At 37.9% G+C, this 14,360-nt stretch overlaps 1 protein-coding gene across 2 annotated transcripts in view; it reads right to left on the reverse strand.

Annotated features, from left to right (window-relative positions):
- The window catches only part of KLHDC10 (kelch domain containing 10), a 64,829-nt gene extending 52,689 nt beyond the window's left edge, over positions 1 to 12,140 (reverse strand). For both annotated transcript variants that reach the window (XM_046020855.1, XM_046020854.1), the window contains exon 1: positions 11,873 to 12,140. In XM_046020855.1, coding sequence (XP_045876811.1) covers positions 11,873 to 12,044 — 172 coding nt within the window. In that variant the 5' untranslated portion in view covers positions 12,045 to 12,140. The remainder of the gene's footprint in view (positions 1 to 11,872) is intronic.
- Between the last annotated feature and the right edge of the window lie 2,220 nt (positions 12,141 to 14,360).

Raw genomic sequence — 14,360 nt, forward strand, 5'->3', positions numbered from 1 at the left:
AATCTAGTGGATTTGGCAATTAGGAAGTTATTACCTTAACAGGAGCACCTGAGTGGAACAATGGAGGCAGAAGTGAGACTGCAATAGATTGAAGAGAAAAAAAATTTAAAAGAGTCTATTATTTCTGAAAGCTTGGCTGTAAAGGAGAGAAACAAAACAGGACACATCAGTTAGAAGAAAATCTAAAAGGTTATTCATATAATAAATTGAGGAGGAATAGATTCTTCCTGATAAAATAAGGGAAAATATAAATGAGTGTTTATTATTAAAACATTTTAAAATACAACAGTTTTGAACAGAATCCCTAGTTGTTGCTAGTCATACATAATTACTTATATAGTACTAAATAAAACATAATTCACTGATAAAGAACTAAAAGGAAAGCAAGATATCAAAATGTTGATCTCTTGGTCTTTAAGTGGAATTAGTATGGATGATTTTCAAATTTTCACTCAATATTTTCCAAATTTTAATAATGAGCTTGTATTCCTTGTATAGTGGTCATGGTAGGAAGTGGAAGATAGTAAACTGTACTATCTTAAATTAATGGTATTTCAAAGGCAGAACAGATTTAAGAGATTCTAACTCAAAGAAGATAGACCATAGAAGAGATGAAATATAAGCAGGCTGGAAGCAGGAAAGAAATGGGAGGAAAAAATAAAGCCAACACAGAAATGAAATCTTCATTGCACATAGCATAAAGGAGTACAAACACTGCTGAAAACATAGTAATGGACATGGACAACAGGACTGAGAAAAGCAAGCAAGATATAAATGAACTCTAAAAACCATAAAACAGGGGCGCCTAGGTGGCTCAGTGGATTAAGCCGCTGTCTTCGGCTCAGGTCATGATCTCAGGGTCCTGGGATCGAGTCCCGCATCGGGCTCTCTGCTCGGCGGCGAGCCTGCTTCCCTCTCTCTCTCTCTGCCTGCCTCTCTGTCTACTTGTGATCTCTCTCTGTCAAATAAATAAATAAAATCTTTAAAAAAATAAATAAATAAATAAAAACCATAAAACATTGTTGAAAGAATTAAAGAAGATCATCTCCAAAGGCAAGGGAAGCAGGCAAAAATGAACTATTGGGATTTCATCAAGATAAAAAGCTTTTACACAGCAAAAGAAACAGTCAACAAAACCGACAGAATGGGAGAAGGTATCTGCAAATGACATATCAGATAAAGGGCCAGTATCCAAAATCTATAAAGAACTTACCAAACTCAATATCCAAAGAACAAATAATCCAATCAAGAAATGCACAAGACACGAAGACATTTTTGCAAAGAACACATCCAAATGGCCAAACGACACATGAAAAAGAGCTCAACATCACTTGGCATCAGAGAAATACAAATCAAAACTACAATGAGATAGGGGCGCCTGGGTGGCTCAGTGGGTTAAAGCCTCTGCCTTCGGCTCAGGTCATGGTCCCGGGGTCCTGGGATCGAGCCCCTCATCGGGCTCTCTGCTTGGCGGGGAACCTGCTTCCTCCTCTCTCTCTATGCCTGCCTCTCTCCCTACTTGTGATCTATCTGTCAAATAAATAAATAAAATCTTTTAAAAAAAAAAACTACAATGAGATACTACCTCACACCAGTCAGAATGGCTAATTTTTTTTTTTAATTTTTATTTATTTTTTTATTTGACACAGAGAGAGAGAGCTCACAAGTAGTCAGACAGGCAGGCAGAGAGAGAGAGAGAGGTGGGGGGAAGCAGGCTCCCTGCTGAGCAGAGAGCCCGATGCAGGGCTCCATCCCAGAATCCTAAGCTCATGACCTGAGCTAAAGGCAGAGGCTTAACCCACTGAGCCACCCAGGTGCCCGTGAATGGCTAAAATTTAACAAGTCAGGAAATGACAGATGTTGGTGGCAAGGATGCAGAGAAAGGAGAAACCTCTTACACTGTTGGTGGGATGCAAGCTGGTGCAGCCACTCCGTCAAACAGTAAGGAGGTTCCTCAGATAGTTGAAAATAGAGCTACCCCACAACCCAACAGTTGCACTACTGGGTATTTACCCCAAAGATATAAATGTAGTGATCCAAAGGGGCACCTGCAATCCAGTGTTTATAGCAGCAATGTCCACAATAGCCAAACTATGGAAAGAGAGCAGAGGTCCGTCAAAAGATGAATGGATAAAGAAGATGTGGTGAATATATAATAGAACATTACACAGCCATCAAAAAATAAAATCTTGCCATTTGTAATGATGTGGATGGAACTAAAGGGTATTATGCTAAGTGAAATAAGTCAATCAGAGGAAGAGAATTATCATATGATCTCACTAATATGTGGAATTTAAGAAAGAAGGCAGAGGCTCATAGGGGAAGAAAGGAAAAAAAAGGAAACAAGATGAAACCAGAGAGGGAAACAAACCATAAGAGACTCTTGGGTGAGGGGTTGGGATAACTGGATGATGGACATGGTGGGGGTATGTGTTGTGATGAGCACTGGGTGTTATATAAGACTGATGAATCACAGACCTATAACCCTAAAGCAAATACTGTATTATATGTTAATTAATTGGATTTAAATTACAAAACTTAAAAAAATTTATATGAAGAATTAAAGAAGATCTAAATAAATGAAAAATATCCCATATTCAGGGATTGGAAGACTTAACATTATTATTAACATTATTCTATGTTAATTCTATAATTAATTCTATATAATGTTATATATTCTATATAATGTTAATTATAAAGGAGTACAAACACTGCTGAAAACATAATAATTTTTTAGTAGTTATAATGTTATAATATTAGTTATAATGTTAATTCTATAATTCTATATTAACATTTTTCTATGTTCACATAGAAACCTTTATTCAATTTATAGCAGCATTATTCTTAATAGCCAAACTGATGTACAGATTCAACGCAAATCCTTATGAGAATCTCTGAGTTCATACAAATTGACAGGCTGGTTCTCAAATTTATATGGAATTGCAAGGGACCTAGAATAGCCAAAACAATCTTGGAAAAGAATAAAGTAGGAGGACTCACACTTTCTGATTTCAAAACTTGCTGCAAAGTAACAGTATGAGAGGCAGTGTGGTACTGGCACATGAACAGACACACAGATGAACAGAACAGAATCGAGAGTCCAGAAGTAAACCTGAATATTTATGGTCAACTGGTTTTTGGCAAGAATGCCAAGACTATTCCATGGAGAAAGAATGGTCTTTCCAACAAATGGAGTTGGAAAAAAAGGACAGTCAGTTGAGATAACCCTTACCTCACACCAAACATTAAAACTTACTCAAAAAGAATCAAAGCATAAATATAAAAAACACAGGGATAAGCTTTTATGACCTTGGATTTGGAAAGGCTTTTAGATATGATAAACTGGACTTCACCAAAATTTAAAACTTTTGTGCTTCAAACAACACAATTAAGAAAGTAAAAGACAGAACATGAAAAATACTTACAAATCATGTATCTTGCAAGGAACTTGTAACTAGGATACGTAAAGAGCTCTTAAATTCAATAGTAAAAGTCAACTCAATTAAAAATGGGGCGGGGGGGCACGTGGGTGGCTCAGTGGGTTAGGCTTCTGCCTTCAGCTCAGGTCATGATCTCAGGGATCAAGCCCCGCATCGGGCCTCTCTGCTTGGCGGGGAACCTGCTTCTCTCTCTCTCTGCCCACCTCTCTGCCTACTTGTGATCTCTCTCTCTCTGTGTCAAATAAATAAATAAAGTCTTAAAAAAAAAAAAAATGGGGCAGGGGGCCCTGGCTAGCTCAATCAGCAGAGCATGCAATTTTTGGTCTTGGCGTCATCAGTTTGAGTCCCACATTGGGTGGAGAGTTTACTTTTAAAGATTTTATTTATTTATTTGACAGACAGAGATCACAAGTAGACAGAGAGGCAGGCGGGGGGGGGGGGGGGGGCGGGAAGCAGGCTCCCTGCCAAGCAGAGAGCCCGACTTGGGGCTCAATCCCAGGACCCTGGGATCACGACCTGAGCAGAAGGGAGAGGCTTTAACCCACTGAGAGTTTACTTTTCAAAATATTAATTAATCAACTAGTTGATTAATTAAATGGGGCAAAGTAGCTAAAAGACATTTCTCCAAAGAAGACATACAATTAGTCAAGAAGCACATGAAAAGAAGCTCAATGTCAATTACCTCAAAAAAGTTGGAAGAGCAACAAAGAAAGCAAGAAAGAAATAAAGAAAAAATGCTTGACATCTTAAGTCATCAGGGAAATGCAAATCAAGAACCACAATGAGATGCCACTTCAAACACACTAGGATGGTTAGCATTAAAAAGTCAGATTGATAATAACAAGTGTTGGAGAGAGCATGATGAAATTGGAACCCTTAAACACTTATGGTAGGAATGTAAAATTCCAGCCAATTTAGAAAAATTTGACAGTTCCTAAAATGAATATACATAGAGCACAGAGTTACCATATAACCTAACAATTTCACTCCTAGGTATATACCCCAAAGAAATGAAAACCTATGTTCACATAGAAACCTTTATTCAATTTATAGCAGCATTATTCTTAATAGCCAAAAAGTAGCAATAGTCTAAATGATCAATGGATAAATGGATAAACAAAATGTTGTTTATCCGTACCACCAGAATATTATTTAGCCATAAAAAGGAATGAAGTATTGATATCTGCCACTTTAACATGCATAAACTTTGAAAACATTATGCAAAGTAAAAAAAAGCAGTCACAAAAGACCATATACCACACAATCCCATTCATATAAGAAAGTCCATAATAGGGAAATCTACAGAGACAAAAGGTAAATTAGTAGTTACTTAGAGGTGAAATGGGGCTGGGATGGGGAACCGAAATGGAGGATAAGGGAATAGTAGCTAAAAGATATGGGGTTTCTTCCTGAGGTAACGAAAATGTTCTAAAATTGACTGTGGTAATAACTGCACATATCTGATTATACTAAAAACCACTGGTTGTTAAATGGTGAATTTAAATGGTGAACTTCATGGCATTTGAATTATATCTCAAGCTATTCAAAACATAAATGGAAATGTTAAGAAAAAGTTTAAAAGATTAACTACTCTTGTACTAAAGAAAATAAATTAAAAATGGAATTGCAAGATATTAAGGGAAAAAAATGCAACTGGAAGTCTATAACCTACAGAACACAACTAAAGCAGTATTTAGAAGAAATCTTTTTTTTTTATATTCTTTTTAAAGATTTTTATTCATTTTAGAGAGAATGAGAGAGTGAGAGAGCATGAGCAGGGGACTCTGGGATCACGACCCGAGCAGAAGGCAGATGCTTAACTAACTGAGCCACCCAAATGCCCCTAGAAGAAATCTTATAGTTTAAACAATTAGAATGAATAACAAGAACATTAAGCATCCGACATGAGAAGATAGAAAAACAATCACAAAATAAATCTAAGAAAAGCTAAACAAATCATTAAAACAATGAAAGAAAAAGTAATAAATAAGAAAGCAGAGAAAACAGTAAAACTAATTTAAAAAAAAAATCCAAAGACTAAGGAAAAAAAACCCAGGAAATTTTTGTTTTGTTTTTAAGATTTTACTTATTTATTTAACAGAGAGAGATACAGCAAAAGAAGGAACACAAGCAGGGGGATTGGGAGAGGGAGAGGGAGAAGCAGGCTTCCTGCCAAGCAGGGATTCTGATGCAGGGCTCCATCCAAGGACCCTGGGATCATGACCTGAATCAAAGGCAGACATTTAATGACTGAGCCACCCAGATCCCCCCAGGGAATGTTTTTATTTTTATTTTTATTTTTTTGGAATGTTTTTAATCATTAAAGAATATCTTGCTCAACTGTACACAAAATAATTTTGAAAACTTGGATGAAACAGATTATTTTCTAATATGATGTAAGTTATCAAAGCTTCCCCCCAAAATATACATTGTAAGCAAATTATCATAAAAGTAGACATAATGGTCAAAGAGATCGTCTTCCCCCAAACACTCAAGGTCTAAAGATTTCACAGGTAATTTAATCAAATCTTCAACTTCAATGCCATTTAGCCAGAGAGAGAAAGAAAACAAACAAAAACAGAGAATTTTGAAATAATTTTTATGAAAGTGGCATAACCAAAGATAAAACACAAAAAATTACAAAATAATTTAGCTTATGAGGAACGATACAAAATTTCTAAATAAAGTTAGCAAATAAAACCCAGCAGCACATTTTAAATAATAATACATGGTGACCAAGAGAGCTGATTCAGGAGTGCAAGGATGGTGTGGTAAATCTATTGTACAATTCATCACAATAGTAGATGAAAATTACATAATTTCCAAAGAAGCTGAAACAGCTTTTGACAAAATTTACTTCCATATTTTTTTTAAGATTTCTTTATTTCAAAGAGGGTATAAGCAGGACGGGGAAAGGGAGAGAATCTTAGGCAGACTCCCCGCTAAGAGTGGAGCGGTATACAAGGCTCAATCTCATGACCCTGAGATTAGGACCTCAGGTGAAATCAAGAGTCGGACGCTCAACTGACTGTGCCACTCAGGCATCCAAAAATTTATTTCCATATTAAGAAATCTTAATAAAATGGCAATAGTGGAATAACATTAACATGATAAAATAGGTACACTTCAAGCTAAAGTCAGATCTAACCTTAACAGGAAAGCACAAAAAAAAAAAAAATCCAACTGAAGTCAGGAATAAGAGAAAGATCCACTACTGTCTTACTGTTTAATGAAAGTATTAGCCAAATTAATTTGACAAAAGAAAGAAGTAAGTATAAAAATTGGAAAGGAGTAGATAAAATTATCTTTATTTGGTAATAATGTGATCATTTAACTGCAAAGCCCTAGAAAAACAACTGGAAAACTATTACAGATAGTATTAGAATTCTAAAGATGGCTAGGGGGGGCACCTGGGTGGCTCAGTGGGTTAAAAGCGGCTAGGTACAACAAGATAAAAGAGATAATAAAAGTAGAAACTCCATTTACAATAGCAACAAAAAAGATAAAATGCCAAGGGCTAAACATAACAAGAAATGTGGAGGGTCTTTATGAAAAAAACTTTAAGATGTTATTGAGAGATGCAAAAGAAGACGTAAACAACAAGAAATGAATATATCCCCTGTTCTTGAACAGAAGTTTGAACCTCGAAAACACATCAAATATCTCTAAATCAATCTGTAAATATAACATTCTACCAATAAGAGCAACAGAATGGGGGAGAGGAGCTAAACAAGCAAAAATATCCAGGAAAACTCTGGAACTAGAGTAGAGAAGGCTATACTCAAAGAATGAGGTCATTAAGGTACAAACAGATGAACTAATCAATGGAACAGAATAAAAGTGCCAGTAAGAACCCCAAATCATATGAAGGAACTAAGTGTATCTACAGATAATATTTCAATACTGTGATAAACCCATAGCCACTTGGAAAAATATAAGATTCTTATCTTAATACTTTACATAATTTATATTTTGTATAGATAAGTGCATTTAACTTAAAATCATAAAAGTACCAAGAAAAAAAATAAGAATTTTCATTTTAGTCAGAAATAATAGTTAAAATAGGGGAGGCCTTTCTTATGATGCAAAAAGCTAAAATCCAATGAAGGATTGATAATTATAACTACAAAAAATTTTTAAATTTCTGCTGAAAAAATATACCAGAAACAAAGTAAAAGCTAAATGACAAACTGTGAAAAATATCTGCAACACATATCAAAGACAACAATTTCCTTAAAATACAGAGTTTCTATAAAAAATATTCAATATCCCAACAGAAAAATGAACAAAAAAAATATAACCAGGTGAATAAAAAATATAAGCAAATGTTATTAATAAAGTTCACAAATACAGTTCTTATATCTATTGAAAAGATGAAGAAAAATACACCTACTAGTTGGCAATTTTTAAAAAGTTTGATAACCCACTCTATTACCAAGGGTGTGGGGGGGTCAGCACCCAACACCAACAGTGAAACATAAACTGCTACAACTTCTATGGAAGGCAATTTGACAATCTCTGTCAAAATTTCAATAGTACATAGCCTTTGACCCAGTAATTGCACTTCTAGGAATTTATTCTAGACAGACTTATTCATGTGTAAAAACGTGTAGAGGGATATTCATTGTATCATCATTTACATTAGCAAGACTGCAACCATTTTAAATGCCCCTCCAAACAAAGAAATGCTACTGTTTCTAGACACACACACACACACACACACACACACACACACACACGAAATTTCTCATCGGTTGCTTCTAGGGAAAGAAGCCAGTTATCTGGGGTCAAAGGTAGAAGGAAAACTTGCCTTGTATCATACGCTCTTTAGCACCATTTGGATTTCATGTCATGAACATATATCACATTTCACATTTTTAAATTAGGATTTCAATGCTATTTTTGCCCAGCTTTACCAGTTGTTACATTTTTCCTTTGTCAGTTTTTCAGTTTTCATTAGCAGCAATGTTAAGTGTTATCCCAAGTAAAACATTGTATTTAACCAAATTCACACAGGGAAATTACAATAGTAACTTTTGTTCTATTATCCCCAGGATCTTCTTGCCCCTGAGCTCTACCTCTGCATACTTCCTGTATAAAAATGTTCCCTGTTCTATACTGAGCATATACAGATTATGAGTTAGAAATCCAGGACCAACAAGCTATGAATTTCTTGGTCTAGGGGGCAAACACATAACCACTACTACATTTTAGGAGACAGCAAGAAAGATAAGAAGCAAGGTTTCACAAGGTTTCACAAAATATCATTTGTGTTCTCACAATGAATGCAGAGTCTAATCTATTTTTATGTGTAAGAATTTGATTTTATCCATTTGTCCAGAGTCAATGGGTCTGTAGAGGATTGAACCCACTAATCAATCAAATTCACAAGAAACTAATTGCTTACATATAATGCCAATGCACTCATTTAGAATTTGAGAATATATATGTGTGTGTATGTACATATGTACATATATGTACATATACACACATAATTAGTGTGTGTATCAAGAGTATCAAATCCTGCACATCAAGGAATCATGCATAAATGGTAAGTATCCCCAAGGAAAACCACATGGCACTATGAGTGTGTATAGGGAGAAGAGAATAAATCAGGGAAGGTCCAAGAAGGCTTTCCTGAAAACACAGTGTGACTGAGCTAAGTTCCAATGGAAGAGAAGCTTAAAAAAAAAAAAAAAAAAACCAGAATGAGGAGTAAGAGAGTTCTTATACGATGGGATAGCATGTGAAATGGCCCTGTGGCAGAAGGGAGCATGATATGTCTAATGAAACAGAAAACGATCGAAGAGCAAACCATGTGATGTAGAATTAATTCGAGAATTAGACAGACAATGCGGTACCTTTTAGGTGGTGTTTAAGATTTCTGCCTTACCCTAAAAGCAATGAAGAGCTAGTAAAGGGTTGTAAGCAGAGTTCAGAACAGATCTGTGCTTGCAAAAGATGAATGGGCTGTATGCACTGGAGGGCAAGAGTAGAAGCAGGAAGACTGCTTAGAAAGCTACTGCAGGGGAAAAATAAAGGAAAAAAAGAAAGCTACTGTAGGAGACCTAAGTGAGGGATAATGGCAGACTGGACTGGAGTTATAGTAGAACTCAACTAAACAGAACTGGGTGATTAATCACACCTGAAATGCAAGGGAAAAGAAAATTTAAGGAAGAGGCCCAAGGTTGCCTGACTGCATGGATAAAGATGCTATCACTGAAAGAGAGACAACACTCCAGGAAGATCAGATTATTTTGTTTTGTTTTACCGGGAACTGGATAGTGGGTGTGCAAAAAGTAAGAAGGCGTTCTGGACACTTAGTATCTGGAAGTCTTGGTAGAGAAGGATGAAAAAAGGAAAACGGGATTAGAGTTCAATGGAGAGAGAAAGTTAGCTACAAAACCTTAAAAAAGAAAAAAAAAAATTTAACCTCAGGGTCAGCCATAAAATGGGGCTAGATATTTCTAACCCTCGCCACCACCTAAAATCTTTTAAACACCTCAATATACAACCTTTCATTCCAGGGGAGCAGGAGTGGGGAGAGACTTAAAATGTCATGCAAGGGAAAATAATGAATTGGTGTAAAAGAATTCCCAATATATTGAGATATCTGATGTTCCTGATTCTGAAAGTGAATAAATGGCAGAGGCCGCCTATTTGAGAAGGAAGACTGAAGCGCCAATCAAGGGGAAAAGAAAGGAAAAAGAAAAGGCTGATCACCCCATCACATGATTTTCACACCTTAAACACGTTTATCTTTACCTCTGGACAAATGGCTGTTCCTTGGCCTTGTGTGCTAAGGAAATGCAGAAATAGCTCCACACCTAAGCCCCATTATCAGAAATCATGGCTTCCACTGCCATCAGGTGGTGGCAGTGAGGAAGTGCACCAACCAGGTTCTTGGGAGCCTGGGAATGCCTATACCCAGCCCATGGTATAATCAATCTGAGATCAAAGACCTAAATATAAGTAGTAGTAGAGGGCAAACTGGTAACAGTCTTTGGCAAGAGATTTATCTTCAAATCTTCCAATACAAAAATATAGTTTTTTACTATTCATTTGGGTAAGAAAAAGGATTTCTCTTTTTTTCCCTCTTTTTAAAGATCACATATTTAGCAATTCCAGAATACCCAGTTTGATACTATCACCCAGTCCCAAACCCAACTCCTAGTATATTATATATTCGACTATTTAAAACTGCTTCATTGTTAATTTTAATGGCACACAGAAATGGTTAATGTGCATTTCTAACACACATCAATAACTTCATCACAAACAAGCGACTGTCTCATTCAATGTGCAAAATTCTTTGTTATCTTAAAATTAATCAAATAATTGTTGACTACTTGGAAGTACAGTCATGGTAGTAAAAGGAAATCAAAAACCATCATGTTCTCAAAACTCATTGGTTAAACAAATACATCCCTGATAAAATCAACTTCAACATTATTCACAAACAATATGGTGAATGATTAACACATAATTCCTGATAGTTCTCTTCAAGGTAGAAATAAGCTTGCCCAACATAATATTTGATATTCTGAACAATATTTACTTCCCTATCTCCCCCCTACTATACTTAACTTACAAATATTATCTTTTTAAAATTGTCTGCACACACACACACACATCGATTTGATTTGTCTTTGTTTTTTAAGGCATCTGAACTCAAGGATAGGAAACTGTAGGCCAAAACGTAAAATAATCACATTGGGCGCATTTTTCCAATTCTCAATCAGCTGTTTTTATACAGTAAAGGCAGCATAATTTTGTCACTAAGTATATTCTTGATCTTCATTTTCTCCCCCCTTAAAATCCAGACTCTGCTCTGGATATTCCAAAATATTAATAATTTAACTAGTTTTTCCTAATTCTCCTGGCTCTGTTTCCCAGCCACATCCCAACACCCCCTCCCGTCCCCCCTACCCCACCCCGCGCCTTTCCTCCTCCTCCTTTCTTGTCTCAGAATGCCTAACTCTTACACACTCCAAGTGGTTTTTACAAAAGCACCCTTTGGAATGCTCTTCCCTCTTCTCTCCTCAATCTAGCACCCTTTTAAAAATAATTTCTCACAGCTAGGCGCCAATGTCTTTCTTTTACAAGATCAAACTGCGGAAGAGGACGAGCCTGGGAACAGAATAGGCGAAACATTTGGGAATGTCAATGAAACAGCGGCCTCTCCTTTGAAAAGAAAACACAACTCTCAGCACAGAGCTTTCAACAGAGCAAAAATACTTCTTTTCGCTGTGTTCCTGCTCCCTCCCTGACCTCAAAGATACCCTTCCTTTTTCTCTATGCCCCAATCCCTCTGCTATGCGTGGGCCTGCCTTTCCTCCTCCCAAGGAAAAGAAAGCCAGGGAGAAAAGAAAAGGTAGCAGTCGCCTTCCCACCGCGCCCGCAACCTATCAGGACCCTGTCCCACGACTCACCTGGAAGGTGCGGCCGCCCGGAGAGTTGCACGAAGCGGTTGAGCTGGCCAGTCCCCCGACCCCCACTGCCCCCACTGCCCCCGCCGGCCCCGCTACCTCCGCCGCCGCCGCCACTGCCAGCGGCACCTCCTCCCCGCCGGCGGTTCCTGTCCCAGCCCTGGGCGGCCGACATGACCCGCTAACGATTGCCGCAGCAGGGTCCCAGCAGCCCCTGGCCCGGCGACACTAGCCGAGCCTCCTTCCAGGGCTCCTCGAGAGACCCGGGAGACAGGGGAAGGGGGAGCGCCCTGTTCACACCAGTGACCAATGACTGGCTTACTTGGTGACAGGCAGCCAATGGGCAGTCGTCTTCTTGGTAGGTGGAGGGAGGCGGGGAGAGACGTGGTAACCATAGCTATGGCTAAAAAAAAAAAAAAAAGTGAGGGGTGAGAGAAAGGCAGAAGCAGCCACTCAACACACGTATCAACCGCGAGGAGCAGGCCCGCGTCGCGGCGACTCCTGCGGGATCAGGAGGGCCAATCGAAGGCCGAGTGAGAGAGGCCACTCCTGCAGAAAGAGTCCCCGCGACGGCCGGTCTTCCAGGCACGGTTAGGGTTCAGGAACTCTTTCCATAAACACCGAAATCAGAAATAGGATATGCACATAATACACATATTTGGGGGCAATACAGTGTTTCGCCGGCTTTGCAGACTGAGATCCCTTTCCCTGACCGTTGACATACACAAAGGGCTCTGTTGGTGGAGGAAAAAAAACAGAGGCGGAGTCGAAGCTTAAATATAAGAGTGAGGTATTCCTGGGTTTATCTTGTCTTTGAGTTGACTGGCCGAGCTCCTGCCTAATGAAATACAAGCCACCTCCGAAGCAAACAATTTTAAACCTGGTTAATAAACATGAAAAATGTTCAGGCTCACCAGGAGTCGGAGAAATACAAATGAAGACCCCAATGAGAAACCATTTCTGGCTTATTACGTTAGTAAAGATTTTCAAAATAACACCTAGCAGTGAGAAGACTGACAAGAGAAAGGTACTTTCAAAAATGACTGATGGCTATATGAAAATGTTTTGTTCAAATACTTTTTTGCTCGTAGAAAATTTGAATCACCTTTAACACAGAAACAGGTACGAAAGATCAAGGGGAAATGCAGATATACAGATATACTATTCCAAAATTAAACAGAAAACTTGGCTTTGAAATTATTGGGAGCAGTGCTAAGCAGGAAAATACAGATAGTTTACAGATGTTTGTCATTGATAAGGGAAAAGCGGTTGTATTCTTCAAGGAAACCAAAACTTCTCAAGGTTCTTAGATATGGTGGCTTTTCTTTTCTTTTAATGTAAACCTTTATATAGGAGAACCTTAAATGATGCAAGGAAAAAAAAGAGAGAAAATCTGCCGTAGCTGAGGATGCATGTGCTTTTGGTCAAATTTCATGTCACCACTAGCCCCGCCTCCTTATTTTCCTACTTGCAGTCCCTCCCGGCAGGTGTTTTACCCGGTAACCACTATCACACACTGCTTATGAAAATGTTTGAGACCTGGGGGGGATAAAAAGTTGATGGCTTTAAAATATGAAAGTCAAAAATCAATAAGTGCTAATCTTTCTAAAGAAACTGTACCACTGAGTAAACCAAATAGTAGGTGAAGGAAATTTTATTTTTACAGGAGTATTCCAAGTAATAAAGAATGATACAATATCATCGTTTTGCAACCCCTAATAAATGCATCAACCCATTGAACATCCACTGTTAGCATTACAAAATGCAAGATGACAAATATGTGACTCTAGAACATAACTATGAAGTAGTCTTGTCAAAAAAAAATTGAACCTGAATCTCATCAGATATCTATATCTAACTACCAATTTATAGGAAATACAGAGGACAGAGGAATATTTTTAAAAAAATACTGCAGTGATGCAAACAGCAAAATCCAGACTATGGAATTTCTACAGGATAAACAAATTTCTTCAACAAATAATTACAAAGGAAAAAGTGATATTTGGAAGGAAAAATCTGTAGGATAAAAAGAGACTTGTGGGGGCACCTGGGTGGCTCAGTGGGTTAAGTTTCTGCCTTTGGCTCAGGTTGTGATCCCAGGGTCCTGCTCAGCAGGGAGCCTACTCCCCCCCACCCCACCTCTCTGCCTACTTGTGATTTCTGTCTGCCAAATAAATAAATAAATAATCTTTAAAAAAAAGAGACTCGTGATGGTAGTATAACTCCATGAATATACTAACAATCATTGAACAGTAATGGTTGCACAATTTCGTTATTAAAAACCACTGCATTGTACACTCGAAAAGGGTGAATTTTATGGTGGATTTTATGTGGATTATATCTCAATTAAAATTTTAAAATAAGGGGCGCCTGGGTGGCTCAGTGGGTTAAGCTTCTGCCTTCCGCTCAGGTCAAGATCTCAGGGTCCTGGGATGGAGCCCTGAATTGGGCTCTCCGCTCGGCCAGGATCCTGCCTCCCCCTCTCTCTCTG

The sequence above is a fragment of the Meles meles genome, chromosome 10 (genome assembly GCF_922984935.1).
Source record: "Meles meles chromosome 10, mMelMel3.1 paternal haplotype, whole genome shotgun sequence".
Lineage (NCBI taxonomy): Eukaryota > Metazoa > Chordata > Mammalia > Carnivora > Mustelidae > Meles > Meles meles.